The sequence below is a fragment of the Cucumis sativus genome, chromosome 2 (assembly GCF_000004075.3).
Source record: "Cucumis sativus cultivar 9930 chromosome 2, Cucumber_9930_V3, whole genome shotgun sequence".
Lineage (NCBI taxonomy): Eukaryota > Viridiplantae > Streptophyta > Magnoliopsida > Cucurbitales > Cucurbitaceae > Cucumis > Cucumis sativus.
Genome location: NC_026656.2, coordinates 4619384 through 4645770, shown reverse-complemented (window position 1 = coordinate 4645770; position 26387 = coordinate 4619384). Strand labels below are relative to the sequence as shown.

The following is a 26387-nucleotide window of genomic DNA, read 5'->3' as shown; positions in this document are numbered from 1 at the left end:
ATATCTAATGGAAGAATCGTAACGGTGATAGAACTTTTTTCTCCTTTCACTAACCTAATAACAAAACTTTGCATATCTTCTTCTACAAGTGAGATTTTGGAGAAGCATTCTCATATAACAAAATTAAAAACCAATAGAATATTCGCAATTCCAAATCTTTTTTATGAGGTTTATTAGGTGCAAATGACATGGACCACATACAAAAAGTAAAGCATTAAGCATTACAATTCATACCTAAAATGATTGAAACATCCATTCAACAAAAATAAAACATTAAGCTTCTCTAGTTTGCTTTGTTTTGTGTGTGTGGGGTCAGTGTCTTCATAGAAGGGAAACAGTTGAAATCAGCCTCAGTCAAAATTGCATTCTTATAAGCTCAAAAATTTCTATTTGTTTAATATCCATACATGGCTATGCAGACAAAGCTCACAACATGATCAGATCATCGGTCAATCACTTGCCATTCATCCACCTTTTGGCCTAATTTTGGATACAAGCACCCTATAGCAATATCCTTTATGAAAAAATCTAAACAATGGCTTACCGCAAACAAGCATATATTGGAAGGGTTCGTGTTTTTAGCCTCGAGTGTCCTCTTTCATGCAATCGCATAATGCAATTTCCACCATCTTGAGACCAGAATGACATGAAGTCAGACATGAGGAAACTATCTTCCTTTGTAGATCTTTGTACTCCAGTGCTAACTTTATATCCCATTCTGTACTTGTCCTGCAAAAGACCAAAACATTCAAGTTTATTCCATGGAAAAGAGTTGCTTCAATGAAGTTGCATTTACACTTCATTACCGGCTTTCATCCTCATCCTCGTCCTCAAGTTTTTCCATCATTTCAGAAAAGATCGAGAGGAGTTCATTGAGGACTTCTATTTCACCTTCCATGCTTCCCTGTAGCTACGGATTTAAGATAAAAAAGTAATAATAACCAATGTAAACAAAGTCTAAATCCTATAAATTAAAAGGCCTATATTATATTACAAGATTTCATTTTAGTCAAATTTCAAAGAAATAGCTTGGTTTTTCAGAACGTTGGTAGAAAGTAAATAATGATATAAAGAAACTTGTTAAGTTATTGGTGAAACTTAAAAGCTTAATTTTCACAAACCAAATGGTTACGAGTATAGTGATTTATTACAAGCATCAATATGTAAAAGAATTTACAAATATAACAAAATTTATATCTAACTCTTGGAGTCTATTAGTGGTAGAGCACATCACTAATAGGAGTCTACCAACGATAAAGTCTATCACTAATAGGTTTTAGTATATTAGCAATTCTTTTAAAATGTTGCTATACACTTAATTATTATCTCTGAAGTGTTATTGAATGCAATTACCCTAAGAAAAATTACCTTACAGTTGGTGTGTAATCCAGGGAACAGAGCTTTCCGAAAACACTCTAAGAACGGTGAGGGCAGACCATAATGGAATATGCTTTGGATCTTTGACAACCAAGTGCCCCTCACCATATGAGTACTCCAGTCTGACGTAATGTTATTGTTATCATCATCACCGAAGTCAATGTCTGCACTCACAAATAAACAATGGTAATATTAATATAAGAAAGATAAGCATAGATTGCATAATAAAGTAAAAGGAAGCACTATTCAAATGTATACTGGACAGAACTAGAAATTACCTAATGGAATAACATCATTTACGTTGTCTCCTTCAGGTAAAAAGCCATAGAAAGTAACTAAATGAGACCCAGAGTAATTCCCATAACTAAGGTAACACTCTTCTCCTGCACGGCATGGTCTTGATAGACGGAATTTCAAGGAATCTGTATCTGAATCAACTTTGCCATAGTGCAGTATGTGCGGATGCAACTGTCCCAAAGAACCAAATAGCAATGAAGCAAAGGAAGATGTGGTCTCAAATTCAAAATAATATACTAGAAACATCAAACAAACAAACAAACAAGAAATGTGACACAACTCAGAAATGAGAAAGAAAAAATCAGAGTGGCATCCAACTTTAATGGGGGAAAATCCATCGAAGAAACATGAATCTATGGTCAGTAGAACAGTAAAAAAATTGCAAGCTATAAGCAGTCAAGTAACCGAGGCAAAAAAGTACAAAGACAAGGAAATCAATTTGAGGTAAGAAGTTAAAGATAAACTAGTTCAAGTAAATTGAACTACACTTCGTACAATTTTCACAATTAAAATCACTCCCCAAGTCCCCATCATTGAGGAGAAAATGGCGTATGGGATATGAGAAGCGAGAATCAGACATACCGAGTGGTTGAGAAAACCTGCAATTGGAACCAAGCAAGTCCTGACATTTCCATCAGGGAACATGATTTTCAAGCTATTTGAATACCAAAGTTCACAAGCCCATAAGAACTCCTCCCATGAGTAGAACTCCTCTGGAAAGATATCAGGATGGTTGTTACATAACGCAGGAAACAACTCATTGTATTGTTTGCGCAAGTGCTGCAAAGAAGTTAACATTACGTATAAATCAAAGTAGCATATTGAATTATGATATACAAAAGTCAAACCATCAAAATGAAATAGAAAAACATTGGACAAATGTGCTACCAGACGAGAAATGATTTTATCTTTTCACTTTATTTCTATAGATGCATTTATCCATACTTTCATGAACCTCAGCAAATATGAAGAACATGTAGTGAGATTACTTTCCAACAACGTATTGAATAGAAACTATAATTTGCCACTAGAAGGTGTTTTAACATATAAATAATGACCGAGAATGTTTGTGAGAACTGAACCTCTTTTGCTTGCATTAGCTCATCAAAAAGTAGGGTTCCGACCAAAGTTGTCATTGCACCAACTCCAAAACTTAACCCTGCAAACTTTTTTTAAAATATTAGACCAAAAAAGAAAAAATACTTCAAATTTCGAAACACATTTAGGTTTAGGTTACTTAAGAAACTATAATTTGGTCATTTTTCTGCTTTAGTGCTCAGAAGTCAAGACTGTAGAAATCATAAAGTTAATTACAAAGGAAGGGCTAGAACATGTGAGACAGAGTAGCCACCTTAATTACTATGATAAACAACCTCGCATGATGGAACTCTTTTTTAGGTTAAATCTCCTACGACTTTCTTCCTTTGTATCTGAGCCATTGTTCATACCAATATCATTATCTGTCTTGGGGTTGATCTCAATATCTATTATTTTCCATATGATACTCCCAACTCTGCTTCACTACTTGTAGAGTATCACCTGAATTTTCCTTATACTCCTATTTCCTGGTTTCCAGAAAAATTCAATAGAAAATTGGAAAAAATTTCTATTTAAACATAAAGCTCTTTTTCCTCCATCAAGAACTAACCATTAATGTTTGAGGGCGTGAGACAGCGCTAGCCTTTCTTCCCTTCCCAAAAAACTCTGTATTTACTGTTGGAATTCTTTCCTTTTTTCTAGGCATTTTCCTTGTTAGAATCCTAGAATAATTATGGAAAGATTATGAGAATGTTTTCCTTATTTTCCTAAATCTTTTACTTTTTTATTCCATTGTATACTATATTTATTCTCCCTTGTACCTATTGTTTTATTCATTAGAAAATAATAACAACAAACAATCGTGGTTTTTCTCCCGGTACTCGGGTTCCCACGTAAATTGGTGTGAACTCGTTGTCTCTCCTTTCAATATGGTATCAAAGCAGGTGGTCCAGGGAGGTCCTGTGTTCAAGCCCCTGCATTGTCATTTCCTCCCCAATTAAAATCAATTTCCACTTGTTGGGCCTTGCAAATATTTAAAACCCAAAAGTGAGGTAAAATTGATTCCACTTGTTAGGCCTTTCAAATATTTCAAGCCCACAAGTGAGGGGGAGTGTTGGTGATATATAATTAAATTTGCCTTCAACCACCAGCTTAAGCTTTTGGATGAATTGGTGGTTTAATATTTACATATCCCACAAAGATGATAAATAACATCTCCTATACAGAAAAGGAAGGAAATAATGTCTTCTTACGGATGCACTATTTTCACTTGAGGTGATAGATTCTCTTAGCAGGCTCCTCCAGAGAAGTCCAGAAACAGGCACCACCTTATTCTCTTCCTAGTCATCAGAATATTTAAGCTTCCTCTACTCCCATTGTTAATTGGAGCAAAGCCGAGCTACTTTGCAAGTTGCATCAATGTTAGTAATTCCATCACAATCTGCTGCCTACATTTGCAGACGTGTGACTGAGCAATGACCATCCTCCAACCTTGGCCTCCTCCGTCTTGGTCACCCCAAACTGCAGTCTTTTTGAGACCCTAAATCAAGTTAGAAGCTTAAAGGGTGGAGACACCAAAGGAGAATACCAAACTCTCATTTGATACATGTCTTTATTCAAAATGCTCGAAAAAATTTCCAAGTCCCGTTAAGAAAATGTTTTTATTTTCCAACACCCCTCATTTGGCTACTTGGGACAAGATTTCATGTCCCATCTCTAAGGGTGATATTCACCTTGGGAATTTGCAGGGAAAAAACGATCAGTTTCTCATAGCCAGATGAGGTCCCATTTGGAGCAAACTTATTAGTGACAAATGGTGTCCCACTCATCTTGATTGGTGGCCCAATGACAATTCCATCAATCACTTCAAGGTATTTGGGGAGACATTTCAATGAAAAATACTTGATACTATGGTGAAAGGAAATCAAAATCTCTATGGTTGAACTTCACTAGAAGCTCCCTTTGAACCACTTGCCTTGAGAGGAATAGTAAAACTTTCAATTGAAAGGGAGAGGTACTGCACTTATTGACCTTATTTTGAACACAGCAGTCACTTGAAGCTATGGTTATTTTTCTTTTTTGATCATTCTCTTTGTGATATTTGTTCTATAATTGGAAGCGATTTTTACAACCCACTAGCCTTTTTAAACTTTGTTACATCAATGAAATTTTGTTTCCATCTCAAAGAAAAGAAGGTGCCAAGTTATTTCCTTATTCATACATAAAGGTCAAAACAAATTTATACACTCGCATGCAGCGGTATGGCAATAGACATAAAAAGACCATTGTGCTAACTGCTAAGTTGCTAACTGAAAAAACTACAGAAAGGAAAATCAATCATCTGACAAGTGTACACCCAAATCTCATGCTGAACACAATGAACATACAAAACTCAGTGGGAACAGTCTAAAGGTAATGGTAATACCAGTATTAAATGCTTCTGGTAATGTATCAAAGTAGACCCTGAATTCGGAATCGACAATGTGCTTCTCCTTCATACTCCATAACAACGTCATTGTCTCAGGTAGCATGCCTTCAACCTTTGATAATACGGGATACTGAAATTGAAGCATAAAGTCATGATGGCTCTATCTTCTCTTTGTCATCATTCATTACAAACTTCTCCATCTCTACATTAATGCTATAAATTCAAAATATAAAATAATAATAATAATACTGAAACCTGTACTATCGCCATTCACTTCAAATAGCAATTCTAACTACCATAGTTTGATACTCAATGTCTCAATGTGATTACATATCCAAAGACCATCTAAAGACAAGTGGGGTGAGAAATAATGTCTCCTAATGAAATGGTCTATCTGGAAATGTACCTCATCTATAAACCTTAGGCCAGGCTCTATCTCATTAGCTTTTCCAAAGAAATTAACTAGCAGTTGCATCAACGAAAAGCAACTTGAATACAATTATGCATGGTTGGTTATACGAATGGCAACTAGTGTGATGTGAGGAAGCACCAATCCCAACTGCAGATACTTATGAAAAGTTTTTTGCACAAAATTGGTGCAACTTCAACCAGATCACTTAAAGTCTAAAATTATTGTAATCAATAGTGAAAGCATGAATGATTGGAGGAACAAGGCAGTCAATGCACCTTAACTGGTGGAGAGAAAAGTTCTCTCCTTAGCTTCATTAAATGATAGAATATTTTGAAAATGTAAAATCCCTAAAAATTCTTTAAACCAACTTTAACTCTAGATATAAGCATTTACTTACACAAGCAACAGAACATTGTTAAAGATGAGATGGGGAACTGAAAAGCATCTGTGTGATGAGAATTGAATTCATTAGAAATAAAGGCCAGGATTAATTTTGAATTTTGATCCTATTTTTTTATCAGGAAAGTTCTAGACTACTTAAAATTTAAGCAACTACAACAGCTTCTTAGCGATGAACTTACCATGGTGCTTTTCTGCACAAGTTCCTCAGAAATAATAATAGCCAGAGGGATCTCCAATACAGTGTCACCAACGTCTAAATCTTCTTTGGCTATGGTTCCTCGACCAGCACCTTCAACATCTATATGAAGAATAAAGCATGCAAATTACAATCGTTTGGTATTGTGAAACTTCGGTGCACCTCCAATGTCTCCAACTTATAATTACACAACAATTCGAAATCAAATCAAGCATCAATAGATGTGGATTATACGAATATTGCCAAGAAAATGTAATGGTGAGGACTTACAAGCTATCTTCAAGCTTGTTCTAACACCATTGCTCTCACCCCACTCTAACAAACAGTTTCCTTTCTCACAGCTGTTTTCCAAAGTTTTAGCCACCATACTGTGTACATTTCCATACTCATGGATCATATGAATAACTGCCTTGCGTAATTCTTGCAGGACACTGAATTGGGCAGGAGTACAACTAGAGAGAGAGAGGTCAAGAAGAGAAATTATTGAATCAAAGGTCTCCACTTCATTCCTGGGGCTGTAGAAATCTACTGGTGTACCTTCGTCATTTTCTCCAAAATACATTTCAGGCTGCACCTCAAATGTTACAGTAGCCATCAGTTACTATTTAGTATTTATCAATACATATATTAGATAAATTTCATACTCAAATACAAGGAAATAGTACTCTTCACGGACATAAAAAATAATAAATAAATAAAACACGAGAATGCACAAATGAATCTTAGCTGTAAAATCTTGCATAGCAGTAATTTAGATATTTCCGAACACAGACAAGAAAACATAGACCTAGAGAAATTCCTCAGGTTACCTCATTTAAGTGAATAATTCTTGATATTTGTACCAACTCTTTCAGTACAGTATCTACTTCCTCAGGACACATAGAGCACTTCAAGTAAATGAGATTCTCAGACTTGAACCCCTGTCTTTCTAATAATTTCTACAGAAAAACATAAGAAATGATAAGGAACAGTAAATCAAACATACGATAGAGTATTGTCCACCAAACTAAATGTTGACCAACAGATCAAACATGCATTCTCAAATACACGTAATGAGATAAAAAATGTACATACACCTAGTTCGATTGCATAGATTAAACTTCCTACGTTGATTGTTGATTTGATTTATGTTAGAAAATATAAATGGCATAGAAAACCATGAGGGACATTGCCTTGCACTTCCTTTATGCGGGAACACTTCCTGGATGGTTTGACATCTCCACGCCTTATAACCCAATTTACGATATCAAAACAGGATACTAGAATATTCAATTAGGGAAAAAGGTTCTTTAGACTTTCAAAGTTATGCAATTTCTTGGGAAATCTAAATCGAAAAGATTAAATGCAAATAAATAATAGACAACAATAATGCAAATGATCCATTGTAGAACTCACTTGAATGTCAGCATCGGTTTTTTAGTTAGGAGAGGTCCAAGGCAACTTTTCATTGAGAAAAATGAAAGAACATATAGGCATCCAAAAAATAAGCACACTAAAGGAAGGGCCTCCAGTCCCTTAGTTAGAAGAGTTTGGGAGCATGCCAATTTCAATAAATAAAACTTGGAGGAATAATCAATTAATAAATATGGACTTCTGTTCGTAAACTTTTATTCTTAATTCTTGTCTTAATTATGTTTACTCTTTGATGTAAAGGTTCGCATATTGAGGTTGGACTCCTGGTTCAACGTTTTTTACACATCAAACTTCTTTTATGGATGTCCTAGCTTTTTGCTAAACAATAATATTAATACTGCAACTAGCAAGGGTTTTTCATTAAAACCACATGTTTCTAGTTTCTTCTTTGTTATTGCTTAACTTTAGAGCATAGATCTAATCATCTTCATTATTCACATGAATGTGTCAATCTTATCATTAAGTATCAATAAAAAAGTTAGAAAGTCAATGAATGCAGAAAAAAGATGAACTAAAATTTTTTGTCAATAAAGGTATTAACTTCCTAATTGTGAACTCCTTGTTCATCCAGATTTTGCTTGTAATTTCCCCTCACTTTCTGCACTCTCCTGACCAAGATAGCAGTGTATACAAAAAAAATCTGGCAATTCATATTTCACCTTCTTTTTGTCGAAAAGACGGTCATTTCGATCCAATGCAAGAAATAGAAAGCGACCGTCATCATCCCTCACTTCATCAGATGAGGAAGGCTGCAACACACAAGCAAATGCAACAAACAGTTTATAACTAATCAGTTTTTCTTTAGAATAGAAATACATCAACTGCTTGACTAAGCTCACATATTGAACTGATTAATTTATAGAATCATAGAAACATGTGAATAGAGTTCCATGACTTTGCAAGGTTTTACCACTCCAATTCTTTGGTAAAAAAAACATTAAAAAAAATGGCCAAGAAACCAACCCATAACAATTTAACATCCAATCCCTTCTTGAACTCCGAAATAAGAAACGACAATAAAAAAAGAAGCAAAGGTAAGGGACAAAAATACTGCAATGAACTGAAATCAAGACGAACCCATTTAGCCAACCAAGAGAAATTTTCATTTCCAAGATGCCCCAAGAACCCATCGTTCGCGCACTACATAACAAGCTATCAAAACCCCACCAATAAAAGAAGTAACTATAACAGAAGAAATCGCCCAAGAATCCAAACAAACAAGAACAGAGAGGAGCAAGAAGTGAAGTAAGGTTGAGAAACAGTTTCTCCTGTACAGTTGAAATGAAAACATTGTAAAAAGAAAGGGAATAAGAAAGAAAGATCAGCAGCGACAGAGTTCCCCCGATGAGCATGAAGGAAGTGAAGTGTAAAAGTAAATAGCAAGAAAAGAGAATGAAATGGAGAAATTTGGAGCAGTAGAATGGTTTTATTTTTAACCTGATTGTCAGTCGCCATTGAAACGCAGCAGAAATGTAAAGAAGAAGTTGAAGAAGGAAGTAAGGAAGAGAGTGGAATTTGAGCGGCAGAATTTGTAGAAGAAACTTATTTAAAGCTCTCTACGCATTTCATGGGAAATTTTGTAGAGTATAATTTCACTTCAACATTTTTTTTAGTACTAAGAGTTTTCTAAAATATGTGCAGTTGATCCTTCAAGTTTCAAATTAACCCTTTGGCCTTTGAGTTCTCTTTCTTAAGAGTACAAACAGACCACAATACATTATTATTCGTGTGGTTCAAACACATATGATAGTTTTCTCACATTTTACTATTTATATTTGTAAGTATTTTTGGTCGTTTTATTACTTACAGTTACTTCTTTTTTTAGGTAAAGTTGTAAAATTGGTCTCTATTATTTGAGCAACATTAGACAAACACATCTTCATAAGTTTTCATATTCAGGCAGAAATAATTAGTAGAAATCTTACCAAATTAGTTATCCGTTCGTAAAAGAAATATAATTAAAAATTAGTTAGAACATCTCCTTTTTTTTTTTATTTATCCCGTAATGCAAAAGAAATATATTTTGATTCCAATTTTTGGGTCTTATTTAGATCTTCGTAGAGATCAATGTGAACTTGAAGTTAAAAAAATAATTCATTTGTCAATATAGAAAAACGTGCATTTGTGGATGCAAAGAAAGTAACCAAATCACATTTAGCAGCTACAAATGTTCCACAAATAATTGATATCCCAACACAATAAGTTGTCGTTCATGAATCTGGAACACGCTATAAGCGGTAGACCAATGAATTTCAAAGATAAAAATCATCGAAAAAGAATATGGATATTGCAGAAGAAACCCAAAATTTGACTTTTGACAAGACTATTGAAAAAGATAAAACAACTAAGGATAATAATGAGATTTCGATAAACTATATCATGATAGGAAATATATGGAACATAACTAATGTAGTTGTTGATAACATTTTTGCATATAATGTTGTTGTTGATATTATATCTGAAAATGAGGATCCCAAACCAACATTTCTTGAAGAGTGTCGATAGAGAAAAAAAGTGGTATTTGTGAAAAGAACAAAAAAAGCATAATTAAACTCACTTTCAAAAAGTCAAGTTTTTGGACCGGTAGTCTAAACACTAAAAGATGTCAAACTTGTGGGATATAAATGAGTATTTGTGTAAATAAAAAATAAAAATAATGAGATTACTAGATATAAAGCAAAATTAGTTGCATAGTTTTTTTTCACAAAGATTTGGTATTGACTATAAGGATACATATTCCTCAAATGGTTGCAATTAAATTAAAATTGCTAATTGGCCTAACAATGTATGAAAATTTGGACACACATCTAATAAAACGAATATGCCCTTACAATCAATAATAACTTATATATTATTAAAAATGTGTAGATGTATATATATAATATATTACATAAAATAATTAGATAATATAGTGATATATAATTGTTGACGGAACATTTAAAAAACAAAAAAAAAAATGAAGAAGATGACCAAAATATTGAAGTCACTCAACCTTCAGTGTACGAACACTTTAACAGAAAATTAAACTTAAAATATATATGAAAAAATTTACTAAATATGAAGAATAAAGAAATATGAACAAAAAAAAAATTCAAACTTATCGAATATACTCGAACGAGATGGAATGGGGAAGAACAAAATCAGAATATCAAATGAAAAAAAAGAAAAAATTGTAAGGTGGACAGCGTCAGAAAATAGATTTGAGAAAATTTTATACTGAGTTAAGATAAAATTGAATAAAGTAAAATCGTAGAAATTAGTAACTGTAATATTACCCTATTAGCTTCAACTTAATAACAGGTTAAAATAAATCAACAATGAATGATATTCTAATAAGAAATGCAGATATAATGGTGTATTATTTATTATAATAATTATAAAAGTTATAAAACCGATTATAAATTTAATATAATATATTTAATATTGTAAAATGATTCTAAAAAAGACTAAATCAAATATGATAATTCTAAATTTAAAAAAATTAAAGCATCCCAAAGACAAAAAAAAAAGAAAAATTGATTGTCCCGAAGAGCCGAAAAGTAGTTTTGTTTGGAAAGGGCGTAAGGGTAAAAAATGTATCAAATCTAAATGAGTAAAGCGACTGAAAATTTAGGGGAAAGCCCAATTTCGAGTCAACCAATTCAATTTCATTTCATTCCAATATGGTGGAGGCAAGCAATATTAGATATATCCGTTTGATTGGATTAGAACAAGCTCTGTACAGCCATCAGTGAGCGTCATTGCACAAATGTCATTCTCTATAAGATAATGTGTTGATGTGGGCATCTCAAATCTATAAATGGATAAGCATCCATGCAGGAAGGCGTTGCACTTTGGACATGGCTGCTGCTTCCACTGCGCTGATTCTCCCCATCAATGGAGGAAACCTTCCGCCTTCCCAATACCTCTCTTTTCGCCATACTCTCCCTTCTGCTACTTTCTCCAGGTAATTTCGCCTTCTTCCTCAGATACCCATTTCTCCAATCGATCTAATTCATGGGGTTTCCCCCTTTTTCGTACCATGTGGATTCTATCTTTGTAATTGGGATTCTTTTCTTGCTTTTCAAGGACGATGGGTTTCTATGTTAATTTGGGGATTTGTGTCTAAACTTTTATATTTTGTCAAAGTCTTTGCTCCAATTGGTGTTTGATGGTTTCTGGAAAATGTTACAAGTTACAGAGTGATGAATAGAAGCTTCTCTTTTCTTCTCTCTCTCTCTCTCTCTTTTTGTCATTAGAGTTTGGATTGCTCTGAGACGTTTTGGAATTATTGAGTTCCTTGCTCTGGTTATTGGTTAACGCATTTAGTTTTGTAAACATGATCTTGGAATCTTTTGTAGCCGATCATTAGTATTTTGTTTTGTTTGAATACACATCCTCTGATAACTTTCACCTTTTTCGACACCTTGGCTTTCCAAATGATATCAACAAAGATCCGGTCAAAAGGAGCATGATGGTCATGGGAAATGTTACAACTTTTGTTTTTGAAGTATCATCTAACAAATAGGCAAAGACCAAGGAACTGAAACAATACTCAACAAATTTGTTTAATTTATTTTTTGCCTCGATCTTTGATTTTTTTAACAATTTAATTTTCATGAAATAGTATTTTGTTGCTGTTAATTGCTGTATCATTCTTGATAGTTCCTTTTCCTTCCAGGTTGGGTTGGAGTAGGGATGCTGGCAGAAGTACTCGTAGAACGAGGGGTCAAGCATTTCGAATCTCTAATGTACGCTTCAACTCAAGGCTTCTACATGTTTAATGGCAATATATTTGGTTTGAATATGGTCAAAGATTTTGTAGGTATGTCATACAGATTAATTTTGGGGGTGTGTGGGGGGATCCTTTATGGTAACATATATTTAGAGAAATTTTCCCCACACTCACTTGGATTTGAATATCGTTATAGTATATATGTAATTGTAGGAGCTTATTAGTCTTTTGTCCTTTGTTGTAATTTATTAGTCTTTATGTAGGGTTTTCATGTACGTCTCTTATGACCAATTATCATCTCCTACATGTTCGTTTGTTAAATTTCTTGACTTTGTCTTGATACCTAAGACCATTCATGAAGCTTAGTCTCATTATGGGTGGCGCAATGCGATGATTGAAGAAGTGAATGCCTTAGATGATAATGGTACTTAAGATTTAGTATCTCTTTCGGCAGGAAATAAGACTATTGGGTGCAAATAGGTGTTTGCAACTAAAGTTAATCCCAATGGATCAATAGCTCGTTTAAAAGCATGCCTTGTTGCTTAAGGTTATGCTTAGATGTATGGGGTTGACTATTTTGATGGATTCTCTCCTGTTGCCAAGCTTATTTATCTTAGGTTATTCATTTCTATGGCAGCATCTCAAGATTGGCTTTTACATCAGCTTGTCATTAAAAATGTTTTTCTCCACGGTGATCTTTAGGAGGAAGTCTATATGGAGCAATCACTTGGGTTTGTTGCTCAGGGGGAGAACAATAAAGTGTTTCGCCTTCGGAAATTCTTGTATGGGTTGAAGCAGAGTCCATATGCATGGTTTGAAAATTTTGGTAAAGCACTTGATCTGTTTGGAATGAAGAAAAGTAAATAGGATTACTTAGTTTTCTATCGAAGATCTATGAGTGGAATTGTTCTACTTGTTGTATATGTTGATGATATTGTTGTAAGTGGCAATGACAACATGTATATTGTCTTTCAAATCTTTCATCTAAAGTCAATTTCACACTTAAGATTTGGGAGTGCTGAGGTACTTTTGGGGCATTGAAGTATTGAGAAGCAAGAAGGGTATTTTTATGTCAGAGAGAAAATATGTGCTTGATTTTCTATCTGAGACAGGAAAAGTGCGAGCCAAGCCATGTACTCCAATGATGCCTGGTCTACAAATGTTAAAACATGGAGAACTATTTGAGAAACCTAAGAGATATATGAGATTGGTTGGGAAGTGAAAATACCTTACAATAATATGTCCAAACATAGCTTATTCGGTAAGTATTTTGAGTCAATTTATGACTTCACCCACAGTGAAACATTGGGATGTAGTACAGCAAATTCTATGTTACCTTAATGCTGCATCTGGACGTAGGATCTTATATAAAGATCATTGTCATATGAACATTGAACATTTTTCAAATGCTGATTGGGTAGGATCAAAAGAAGACGGAAGAACGACTCTTGGGTATTGTGTTTTTGTTAGAGGCAATTTGGTTTCATGGAAGAGTAAGATGATCAAGTGCTGAGTCAGAATATAGAGTAATGGCACAATCAATGTGTGAAATAATGTGGTTACATCCACTCTTGAATGAGTTGGGTTTTAATACTACAATTTTGACTAAGTTGTGGTGCGACAATCAAGCAGCTCTCCTAATTGCATCTAACCCAGTATTTCATGAGTGTACTAAACATATTGAAATTGATTGTCATTTTGTTTAGAGAAAAATACAACAAGGTTTGGTGTCTATTGGATATGTGAAGACTACAGAACAATTAGGGGATATCTATACAAAATTTTTGAATGGAGTTTGAATCGAATACCTTTGTAACAAGCTGGGCATGATTAATATATGTCCTCCAGCTTGAGGAGTGTTATACTATATATGTAACTATTGAACCCTATTAGTCTTTTGTAAGGTTTTGTAATTTACTAGCCTTTATTTAGGGATTCCATGTATGTCTTTTGTAAGCTATGTTTGGACATATATATTGAACTCTATTGTATCTATGGTATCAAATGAAGTAAGAAAGTTATTTCATATTTCACTCTAACTACAACCAATGTAATCTATCTTTCAGCATCTCTTAGATTGCAACAAAATTTGATGAGGTTGTCTGTCTGGTTCCTTAGATTTAAGTCTATTGCAGTTGAGATTATCGTTCTGTTTCTTCCTATGCTAGTTGTTCGATCTTATTAATTTTATTTACTTTGGAGAATCTGTGATTGAATGCTTAATCTACTTTTGTACCCTTTTTTATGAAGCTGCAATGCATTTCCTCGTTTACTTCATGTAATTTAATATACCTGAACAATACAGTATAGGAACCCCTTTATTATATTTAACTTGAATGGTTTAATTCTTGTTCTCCAATTAAAGTCACTTTCTAAGTTGTTTGTGTGTTTTTATTCTACAACAAACATATCATGCCAATTGTTCAGGTCTCGCCTGGTAGGGATGGATTAATCAAGCAGGTGATTATGGTTGACCCTTTGGAAGCCAAACGTATGGCAGCGAAAGAAATGGAAAAGATCAAAGCAAAAGAGAAGTTCAAGGTAAAGGAAGTGATCATCATCAATGATGCAAAACTTGTTTACAAACAATATGGATATTTTCCCCAAGATCTTTTTGGAGAAGAGAATGACGACAAATAATGTTGTGAAAATGTAAATGCAGAGAAGACGTCAAATAGAAGCAATTAATGGAGCATGGGCAATGATCGGTCTGACGGCTGGGCTTGTCATTGAAGGTCGAACCGGAAAAGGAATTCTAGCTCAGGTGAAAAGTTATAGCCTCTTGACATTTAATTTAACCCTGTGTCCCCCTTCTTGTTTCCCCTTCTTACCGTCAACAAGGTTATGCTGGTTTAGAACATTTGTTGATTCCTTTATATGATTGGGAGTGTTAACTTAAAAAACTTGGAAAAATTATTAACTACCAAATTTTATAAGGTTAGGAGGTAGTCTCCATTTTTCATTTGAGTGAACATGGAGGTGGAAGCTTCATCACATGTCGAAGGGTTGGACAAAAGTAACCGGGTTTTAAAGCTTTTGACTCTAATAATTAGTAACCTCTTTTGTCTCTCAGTTTTAGGCTCCCTAAGCTATTTAGGATCAAATATTTTCGAGCTTCTCTTCTCTTTCTATCCTAGAGGTTGGTGTTCGATGTTTGAGGAGGTGCTCTTGAATCCTCCTTAAAGTTTCTTTGTTTGGTCTTCTTTTTTTGATTTGTTGTTGAGCATGTGGCTTGAGAAGTACAGTAGCTTTTTTTCAATAGGTGGAGTGGTTTGGAAAGGATCTTTGGGATTTGATTAGGCTTAATTGCTCTCGTGGGCGTTTGTTAATAACACTTTTGTTTGTTTGTTTGTTTTGTTTTGTGTTGTAAATATAGCTTACCATTATTCTTATGGATTGAATTCCTTTCTATAATTGGGTGTGAGTGTTGTTTTGTTTTGGCTTATTTTTGTACATCTTTCTGTATCCTTTCATCTTTCTCACTGAGTGGTTTTTTTATTTAAAGAAAATGTAGATAATAGTCTTTTATTGGGTTTTGAACTTTTAGAAATTTAGGACTCATCGATTATGTTTCCTTCTTTCGAGTTTTCTTTTGGTAGCCTTCAGTTTTCTGTTTTTGGTTTCTGCCACCACCATTTTCTTTTCTTTCTAATCTACCTGAATTTTAAAAGGAGAGCAGTTATCAAAAGTATAGCTTTTGTTAATCTCTCTAAGCTTTCAAATAAGTTTCCATGAAATAGGAAACAATCTTAGTTTTGAAAGGAGCTATACAGAACATAGCTTTTGTTTTTAAGTATGTGTAAGTTTTCAAGTTTCCATAAAAACAGTAAACAAGCTTAGTTTTTATAAACAAAGAAACTAAAAATGAAAACATAACATTACAGTATATAGATATGTGATGCGATGTGATGACCAATGTGTGTTATTTTCCAGTTACTGTGTTCCATGAACCGTGAACAAGCTTTAGTGAAAATGTAACACTACGGTCTATATAGATCCGGAGATGTGATGACCAACATGTGTATAGCCCAATAATCCAATATTATGTTTTTTCTTCGCTTATTTTTCAGTTGGCTGACTACTTCAGCATCCTTATCAACTTCTTCATACGGTAAGAGGCATCTTCGAGGGGAAAAGGAGATCTTTGAATGAAAGAGGTATTCTCTTGTCGACCCTTGAAAATTTAGCATGTTAAGAACATTTTCAAGCAAGTCATTGCTTGTTTGCTGTAAAAAAAAAATCTGGTGTTGAGGATATTCTCTTCTCCTTTGAAGTCTAATTTGATTTCTTCACATTTCATATACAAAGATTTTCATTTAATTGTGAAGGCGGTGAGATGAAGCAGCAGGTTCATGGTACTTTGTTTTGAAGATTCTATTTGCAATACAATTATATGTACTACCATTTGTTTTTTTAAAAATCAGTACAAGATTTCATTTCCAAGGAGAGGAAAAACCACCATAGTTCTGTACAATTATTTGGTGAAAAGAAGCTTGTCTCTTTTTTTAAAAGAAAAAGAAATAGACTGTCGTTGTCTATAAGCTGATTCATCTTCCAATATTTGCAAACAACAGCGTTGTAATGTAAGCATAGATTAGAATTCAGATGAAAATTCAGATGAATTAGCTTTGATGATTCTTCTATTGAATTCCTGTTATTGTTGGTTACCTTCCAAAATGTCTTCCTTAGAGATCTCTTCTCATGGCAAGTACACTTGTGTAGTGTTTGTTGAAGAATGGAATTTGGGAGGGAAAAACTTTAGTTTTTAATAGACAACTTTTCTGTGTAGAATTTTGTTGACCACAGAACTATTCTGTGATAATATTAATTTAATTATTTGTTGAAGGAGGGTTATTACTTTAATTAAAATTAAGTAACAAATAATTTCCTTAATTAAATATTTTTTTATCAAATATATATTTGAATCCTATTCTTCTCTTACCCTTTAAACTATAGTTTTAATATAAATTTTATTCATACCAATACAGAACTTAAAACTTATATTAATTTAATATTTGAATAACATTTGTCACATGAATATTTTTAGTTATAACCATATTTATAATGATGTGTCTATAATTATAGTTTGTATTAATCATTACAACTAATATATGTTTTTAAAATTAATCTAAACAAATCAAAGTATTCTCTAAAAACTTGGGTGTGAGCCTTTGAGTTAATAAGTATATTAATTATAAGCTCGAATGATTTGAGATTAATTAAATCGACATTAATCATCAATTAATTAATCACGTTTATAGAGTAAACTTAATTAATTAATCTATGTTCATTAACTTTACACTTTACTTTTGTTAAGATTTAGACAAAAGACCTAAATCGAATATGGAGTTTCACGAATGTCCTAAACAAAAATTTATATAAAAAAAATATATTTAAATTATTTCTTCACGTTCCTTTCAATTTATTATGAATTTGATAACTTTATTTCATTTTATTATGAATTTGATAATAATAAAATAGTTTTTTAACTAAGTATAAAACAAAATATTTTCTAATATAGAATTATATAGTAATTAATTATAATCGTATAACATATTATCAACATCACATCGATATTCTCAAACCTTTCGTCCGGCGTCGACAACCAATTCTTCAATTTTTTCCGTATTTACTTTCGACAACAACTTCATATTTTCCCACCGTTTACTTCATCTTTTAATTTACTTCCTTTCTTCTGTAGATTTTATTGTCTTCAATATCGTGGTTCTATCTTTTCCTATTTGGTTTGAGAATTATTTTGTCCTTTTGTTCTCATCAAACTTCCGGTTTAGTTTTCTTTTTCAATTCGTCGCATCGTTCTTCATTTCATTACTTAGTACGTGTTTTTTTATTCTATTTTACGAAACTTCTTATGGAATTAGGCTCATGGTGTAAAATCATATACCAAATTAATACAAGTCAAAGTTGATATACTATTAGAAAAACCGAACATAATACAACATCAAAGGATGGAAGAAACTTGATACTTTCGGATGGCATAATTGGTAGGAATCTGGGGTAGATTGCAATGTTAGATAATAACAAACGTAGGGATAACAAAAGAAAGATGAATTAGCCATGAGATTCTTCCACAAGGGAAACAAACTTCAAAGAAGACACTTACCAACATGAGCTCAATGAGTAAAATTAAATTTAAGATTTGTACAGAACAAATTGAGAACAATGAAGTGAATGTATTAGATTCAATTGAATTGGATTGAACTGAATTTCCTATTCCATCTCTATGTTTTGGGCCCTTCGTTGGTGAGTGGCCCAATCCTACAAGACTAGGCTTCATTTGGTTGGGCTGGGCCATATATCCAAGTCCAATATGGGCTGTTAGTTGAGCTCTACTGTTTGATCCAATCCCAAATGGTGTTGAGTACAACAAATTATAGATAATTAAACCTCTCATATCACAATTAAGTTAAACTTTGACAAAATTATAGATTAATAATGCATAGACCAAAAGTCATTTTTGTAGATAAAATTCTATGTCATGGTTACTAATTTACACTCTATGTTGTGTAACTAAATGGTTAACATGACATGTTTATTCAATAGGCAAACAAAATAATAGAATACATGCAACATATGTCGTTTTTTCTTTCTTTTTCTCGAAGAAAGATGTTAGATTTCTTATATGAACCACATCACTTTTATTTTGTCCTATTATTGTAATATATATGAAAACAATAATTGAACTAATTACTGTTTTGTTTTTTAAAAAGAAAAAAGAAAAAAAAGAGAGTTAAAATGATGATATATATATATGGTTGGTTGTAATTCTATTTATTTGGAAGATAGTGAAGAAGGTTTATGAAATGATAGGGTCTTAATTGGGAAAAGTTGTGATATATTATTTAATGCAAATTAAGTATTGTAGTGAGGGAAAGAAAAGGTGAGAGAGAGAGAGAAAAGAAAAGAAACTATTAATATAGTTAGTTGAATTATTAAATGTGAATAAAGTTGTGAGAATTATTAATTGAATGATAGTGGTGGGAGAGGGAACAGGTAAGCATGGTTCCATTAAAAGCCTCCAAATCTGCAAAAAGATTACTACCAAAATATTAAGAAGAAAAACAAATTATAAAAGGGTATGTTGTAGTTTGTCATATGCATGTTTCTCATCTTAATTATTTAATGCTCAAATTCCCTATTGAAAAAGAAAAACTTTATCTTTATTATATGGTTTTAATTTATTCCTCTCATTTGATGAACACAAACGAGTAGGACAAATGATAATGAATTACTTATTTATTTCTTTAAATCTTACTTCATTATTTATTTATTAAACCCATTGATCAAATTTGGGATATCCGAAACACAACAACAAATTTACTAATTTGAAAAATTACGACACGATAAGATCCACATTTACCCAATTTGTGAACAACATTGTTCCAATCATGATAGATAAACCGAATTAAAGAAGGAAGCAAACTAACGTCATATATCATCTAATAGATATCCAATCTCATGAACAAGATCCATAAAAGGATTGATCTAAAAACTACCGTCCCTTTTAGTGAGCATGATTAGTTATCTACTTCAAAGTTATTCCAGTTTGATTAATTATGAAAAACATCTATTTCGACTTTTTAGAGAGATCTTGATATATATTAATCTAGCTCTACGTAAATTGTTTAATGGAGATTAGATGTTATCATTTCAAATATGTATGTGACATGCGCATAGATTCAAAGTGAAGTTATTAAGTACTAAGTAGTGATAAAACACTAACATGAATTGAAATTATTATATCTTTTAAAAAATATTTAATCGAATTTATTTGAGATATATTTTGAAATAATTATATGGGATGAGCTTTTATTATCAACTTTTAGGTCTAGGTTTCATCTCCCTATCTCATGATGTTGTAAAAGAAAATGAATATATATATTTCATTTTTAGGGGTATATTTAGGTAGATTTTTTTTTAAATTTTTTTTTAAAAGATGGACAAATGATAATTTTTATCCTCAAGCTTTGAATACCGTTATTATTTAACATTTTGAATAAATAATTATATCAATTTAAACTTAAAACTTTCACATGCGTATATCAATATCCACCTTCTATACTTTTCCAACTGGTTATGCGTGAAACTTAATAATTTTAGTCCATTAAACTCTTTAAGTTTTCTTAAATAAATTAATTTAAAGGTATTTATTACAACACGCATATCAAAAGCATCTATACATTAATTCTCAAACATGTGGATACTTCTTCGAATGTCATTTTTACAAAATGGACTATCAGAGTAAATGCATGGACAATCCTAAATGAAAATTTCTACCCATATAACTCTAAATTGTTTTTTGATCGAACTTTAACGGTCTAATCAATGTAACAATAATTTTTACACAAGATTTTTCTAAATGAAATATAACCGTTAACGAAGGGTGTAACTAAATGCACGAGAAATTGTAGTGGTGGACAATTTAAGTTAGGGATTTGTAAGTTTGTCATACACTTTTCTCGCTTTGCAGATATGACAAAAAAATAATTAAGTACTACTTAAGTGATATACCTTATATACACTTGACACACTTGATAAACTCGATACACATATTATAAATGTTGAAAATGACAAAACATTAAAATCTTTTAATTTAATGATAATCAACTAAGTATGCCTAATGGCACTTGGGTAAATAAAGCAATGTGACACTTTTGTAAATTAGTTGATCTTTATCAACTTTAGGACAAAAAATACATAACACTTTTTAGGGGGCGTTTGGGACAAGATGTAAGTTATTGTAGTTGGGTTATATTATATAGTTTGTGTTTGAGATATAGTTTATTTTAGTTTGAGTTACGTTATAATAGTATATGTTTCTTTTCCTCATATATATCCTTTAACAAAAATTCAAAAGCTTTTATCATAATTCAAATATTTAGTATATGAAGGTGTATTGAATGTGTACCAAGTGTATATTAAGTGCATATCACATGTATCAAGTACCTATTAGAAGGACATCAATATATCCAAAGTGGAAAACAGTAGTGTATTAAATATATATTAGTATCGAGTGTTTCAAGTGTATTAAAAGTATGTATCAATATAGCGTATCCAAATATATATTATGCTTTTCAAAATTAAAGTTTTAAAGTTGAAGTTTGATAAATCTTAAATTTAGAGTATAGATTGAGATATATTTATCCATTAAAAAAAAGGAATGAAACTTAATTAATTGAATGAAAGGAATATGAAGCTTTGAGAAAAGATCATATAGTAAAGTACAAAGAAAAAGATAAATTTGTATATACTTGTTTTTTTACTTATTAGGGAAAAGATAATAGAAGCAAGTAAGTGCCTTTTTGAAGGTCCACACCCACTCTAGAAAAGAGATGAGAAGGAAAAGGTTTGAGTTTTTTTTTTTTTTTTTTTTTCTTACAAGACAATCTTTTTCTTTCTAGGGTTTTTAGGTAAACTAAGAGTTTGGCATTCATTTGAGAGAGAAATAAATAAATAAAATTGTTTTTTTAAAATTTATTTTGAAAAGAAAAGAAAAGGGAAACAATAAGAAGAAGTAGGTTAAAAGCATTCTTAACCAAAAGTGTTGAATCCCCTTTTGTCTTATATTGACTTTATGGAAATTCATTTATCATTCTTTTATAAAAGAAAAAAAAAATATTATCTATTATTAACTTTTAAATTAATTGACATAGTACCACTTTTTAATTTATATCCACATGCACCTTATTATATCATTGCGTTTTGTGTGGTTTGAATCTAACCTTTTTGGTCAATGGAAAATAAAAGGTCTTTAAGAAAATATATAAATGGAAATAAAACTTTATATGATTTAGGCTCGTTTGCTTAACAATAATAGGATATGAAGGAATAATCTAATCCAATTATTCCATTCATATTCATATTCATATTCATTTTTATGCTCAAATTCAATGCAACTCTTTTTTAAATGAAGATTATAACTTCAAAAGTGTGATTAAATTTGTAGTATTCTTTTTTACTTTTTCTAACAATTTTAATTTTTTTTAATTGAGTGGAGTTAAATTATTAATTTAGATATCCATCTAGAAATAAGTTTAAATTATTTTATTTTAATTGATAAATTTTCATACTTAGATTTCTTTTTTTGCTAAAATACAACATTTTATTTGTTAAATTTGAAATGAACACCATCAAATCTTGAATTATTTTATTGAGAGCACTTAGCTCTAATTTTAACTTATCAATTACCCTTTTCACTATTATTATTTAAAAATATTTAATTATCTCCTTTTAAATATTAATATTCTTTTTGTTATTTATTAATTCCATTTGATAGTAGGATATTTTAAATCAACTTTCTTTAATTTCAGGAGATTTTGTTCCTTTTATTTTATGTTCTAGTTGAACTTGATCATCTTTCTATTGAAATCTCAAGTCCATATTACATGTATTTGTAATATACTACAAATATATATATATATATATATATTGTATCATAGTTATTAAATATATATTGCCGTATATATTCTTGAGTACATATAGAATCCAATATTATAATTGTTGACAAATGTATTTCTAAAAAAGATCAAATATGTATAGAATATATTGGATAATGAGGAACAATTATTGATTTTTTTGGAGAAATTTGAAACAAAATCAACTTGGAAAGTGCATAACGTAAGACTTTAGATATGATTTTATTACAATTTTATTTTAAGAATGAGCAATCTTTTTCCTTTTTTTTTATAGGGTCTTGTATAGATATATTTAAAATGATTTGAACAGAATAAAATAATTGTGATGGGTGGTGGAGATTTGGACAGGCTTTAGAAAAGAATTTTATGATGTAAGGTTTGAAGGGTGTGTGGTGTTATTTCTAAATATTTCAATCATGTAGTATTTTATTCATTCGTAGTGTGCATTATGACGTGTCTTAGGATTTGGAAATTGTTCCCCAAATTATTTTCAATGTATTGTCATAAGATCGTATGATCAATCAAAGTTAAAACTTATTATATATATTTACATTTTAGTATGTACAAGAGGATATTTTTTTTTGGAAATTTTGAATTTTACTTTCACGACAATAAACCCGTCACGACACAACAACGATTGACATTTGATCCCAACGATAGATTAATGTCCAAATTTATAGAAAAGTTGGTATTGCAGTAAACGGGAAGGGTATCATGTGAAAATTGTGAGAAAAAACTACGTGAACATAGTAAAAAAATTCTAAAACCATTGATGGCACAATTTTGCAATTTTGAGCTTTGTCTAGTAGATTTCAAAAACAACAAATTTATAAAAATAATTTACAAGACAACCCCTCGAGAGAGACGTAACTAAAAATATATTAAAAAACCCCAAGAGACTGTAACTAAAAGTCTAATTTAAGAATTTTTTTAGCTTGTCTAAGAGATTTTGCAATTTTACAAATAAAAAATGACAAATAGATCTAACAGTGAACACAATGTCAAGCACAGTGTTGCAGATAATATGTACGACAAGTAGGTAATCACGTAAGCAAACAGAAAAATAATAACCCAGTTTCGTGCAAAATCACCTATGGTAGCAGGATAGTTATGCTCGGTGGAACGAAACTTTATTATATATAAAAAAAGTTTAACAATTATAACAAAAGTACTTGTTATATGAACCAACCAATAATGAAACCATCAAATTGTTAATTAGATTTTATTTAACAACTTCGATGTAATTTTAATATTTTTTCAGTTTTATCCATGTAATTATGACATTTTAAGTAGGGATAATGTTGGCTTTTTATGTATTATAGTTTTTATTGGGAGGCTATTTAAACCTTATTATTAGGTTATTTTATGTTGTTTTTTCCACGTTGAATTAAGTTTTAAAATTTCTGCTTGTTTTCAAGATTAGCATTAAAGTTTCTTGAATTTTTCAAGAACATCCAAATGGAATTGATCATCTTATTTGTAGAGTGTTCGAATTTTTGGGACAAGTAACATGTTCTTGTTTTAAGATATTCTTAAGAAAATTAGTATCTAACTCAATCCTTAGGTGTTGAAACCATATTGATTTAGGAGTTTTAGTGATTAGAAATTAGGGGTTCTCACATTTCGAAAGGGTTCTTATTTCCAATTCTTTAGAGATTTCATATCATTTGATATTAGAGCTTAAGACTCTATGTAGAGGACCCATCTCAAGAAAAACAACTAAAGGGTACCATTGGAAGCAAATTAAAGCAAGGATTATAAAGCTCCATAATTGTTGTACAACTAGTCAAAGGATTAATTGGATTGTTTTGGGTAATCACCTGTAAATTTGGTGATTGATTCAAGCAATCTTAATGCACAAAATACCTTTTTCTGTTTTTGTCCAAGCACCCACATCTCTTGGTGCCACCCATATCTCTCGGTGTATCTCTCGTTGATCTTGGTGATTTCTCGGTGATTAATTTGTCTTCCATATCTCTATGTAATCTCCATATTTCTTTGAGATTATCTTGGAGATTTCTCAACCAATCTCCCATCACTCTTTTGGTATATATTTTAATGTTTTTATTTCTTTCCATGTAAGTCCCATCGTGCTAGTTAAATAAAAACACCTTTTGTTACATGATATCAAGCAAATAATAACAACATTCTTCAATTCTGGAATCTGTAGTACATTTCTTGAGTGTATATACAAAAGCTTATACTCTAGATTATGTATATGTTTAATTGCTATCTTGATCGAGTCTAGGTTTTAATTAAGGTTTTTGTTTTGTTTGTTGGAATAAATGGTTATTGTTTGTCTTTCTTCATGAATTGAAGTATCATGAGTGGAAGTATCACTTCATAAAAATTAATAACTAAATTATAGAAAAAAACATGACTTTTGCGTTGAAGATTTGTTTTATCAAGGGAGAATCACTCTGAAAACTCAAGCACTAGGGTGAGTAAATTTGTCTTAAGGAGACAATGTGAATTCGTTGAGCTCAGATCTATAATGCATATATGAGTTTTTGTTTGTTGTGATGATAATGCTGATAGCATTGTTCTTGTTTGAAAAAAAAATTGTGACTTGTGGAGTCGAAAATTGAAATTTAGCCGAAAATTGGTCAATTGAAGTGATTTTAAAAAAATGTTTGAAAATCTGGGTAGATTGTTTTTGGCTGTGAGAGATTCAATTTTTTAAAATAAAAAAGTTGCATAAACAACCTAATAGCAAGACTTAAATAGCCTCCCAATAAAAACCATAATACATAAAAAGACAACATTACCCCTACTTAAAATATCATAACAAGGATAAAGTTGGAAAATATTAAATTACATCAAAATTATTAAATAAAATCTAATGAAGAATTTGATGCTGGTAGATTCATATCAGTTTGCTCTTCAACGTTCCAATTTAAGCTCCTCCTAAAGTTTGAGCTCATTTTACTTTCACAAAAATTCTTTTTTAAACTTTGTATGAGATCCCCTCGATACAATATGCTTAGGCTCCTTGTATGAGTGAGATCCCCCTCACATTCAACATATTTAGGCTCTCCTTAAATACATTATCAATATCGAACTCCTCTCGAGTTCACAATGATTACCGAATCAAATGTCTCAACGACAAGTTCAAGGATTTTTAAGAACACAATACATGAAGGTTGAGGTTGACAAACCCTAAGCTCAAAACTTTCAGCGTACAAACTTTTCTAATGAAGCGACTAACTCTAAAAGTGAATAAGAGCACTATAAAATTATGATTTTATTTGGAAATATATTTTCGAAGAGAAGAAAGAAGAAAAGTATTGCATATAATAATAAAAATCAACAAAATATGCGAATTACGCTTTCATATATAAAAAGTATATATTCTACACAAATTGTGATCTCAATGATCTTGACAATGTTTTGAACATGTTGTTCATGTTTTGTAGTAAAACTAAATAAGCCAACCAACTACGGTAACAACAAAATTGTGAAAATAGATAAAGAGAGGATTCCGTACCTAAGCTAGCATGTGTAACTATTACTTGAATTCTCACAAATAATAGTGTATAAAGAGAATTAGTTCCTAAATTTTAGTCTTTATAAACTTATTCAAGCATATCATTTGAATCATGTATAAAAATGTCAGGTTGCACACTCTCATAATCTAGTTGTACACACAAGAAATACATGGATATCTAACTAAA

General features: G+C 31.4%; 2 protein-coding genes across 5 annotated transcripts; one reads left to right on the top strand and one right to left on the bottom strand.

Moving 5' to 3' along the window:
• Window positions 1–338: 338 nt before the first annotated feature.
• Window positions 339–9220, bottom strand: LOC101212907. 4 transcript variants are annotated; one of them, XM_004150731.3, is made up of 12 exons: window positions 9001–9220; window positions 8223–8312; window positions 6960–7088; window positions 6421–6718; window positions 6134–6252; window positions 5138–5270; window positions 2757–2833; window positions 2257–2454; window positions 1656–1845; window positions 1369–1541; window positions 807–910; window positions 339–729 (listed from the first exon to the last, which is right to left on the bottom strand). In XM_004150731.3, the coding sequence occupies exons 1-12, from the start codon at window positions 9016–9018 to the stop codon at window positions 579–581; spliced, it is 1680 nt and encodes a 559-aa protein (XP_004150779.1). In that variant the 5' UTR covers window positions 9019–9220; the 3' UTR covers window positions 339–578. The 4 variants fall into 4 exon arrangements, with proteins under 4 accessions (XP_004150779.1, XP_011648928.1, XP_031737386.1 ...); XM_011650626.2 differs by having other exon boundaries at window positions 807–904; window positions 9001–9027; XM_031881526.1 differs by lacking the exon at window positions 9001–9220 and having other exon boundaries at window positions 8105–8312.
• A 1988-nt stretch (window positions 9221–11208) lies between these two features.
• LOC101212671 lies at window positions 11209–16944 on the top strand. Its single transcript, XM_011650625.2, has 6 exons — window positions 11209–11509; window positions 12224–12293; window positions 14705–14818; window positions 14940–15041; window positions 16348–16434; window positions 16606–16944. Exons 1-5 carry the CDS (start codon window positions 11340–11342, stop codon window positions 16390–16392), a joined length of 501 nt encoding a protein of 166 aa, XP_011648927.1. The 5' UTR covers window positions 11209–11339; the 3' UTR covers window positions 16393–16434; window positions 16606–16944.
• Window positions 16945–26387: the final 9443 nt, after the last annotated feature.

Bases quoted from the DNA above. Each gene is read 5' to 3' on its own strand.
- LOC101212907 (XM_004150731.3), bottom strand. The intron at 7,089-8,222 runs GTGAAATATGAA...GTTTTTCTGTAG, and splicing joins GTCTTTTCGACAAAAAGAAG to AAATTATTAGAAAGACAGGG. The intron at 1,846-2,256 runs GTATGTCTGATT...TCTTTGGGACAG, and splicing joins CAGGTTTTCTCAACCACTCG to TTGCATCCGCACATACTGCA.
- LOC101212671 (XM_011650625.2), top strand. From the start codon at position 11,340: ATGTGGGCATCTCAAATCTATAAATGGATAAGCATCCATGCAGGAAGG. The intron at 11,510-12,223 runs GTAATTTCGCCT...TTTTCCTTCCAG, and splicing joins CCTTCTGCTACTTTCTCCAG to GTTGGGTTGGAGTAGGGATG. The intron at 14,819-14,939 runs GTAAAGGAAGTG...ATGTAAATGCAG, and splicing joins AAGCAAAAGAGAAGTTCAAG to AGAAGACGTCAAATAGAAGC.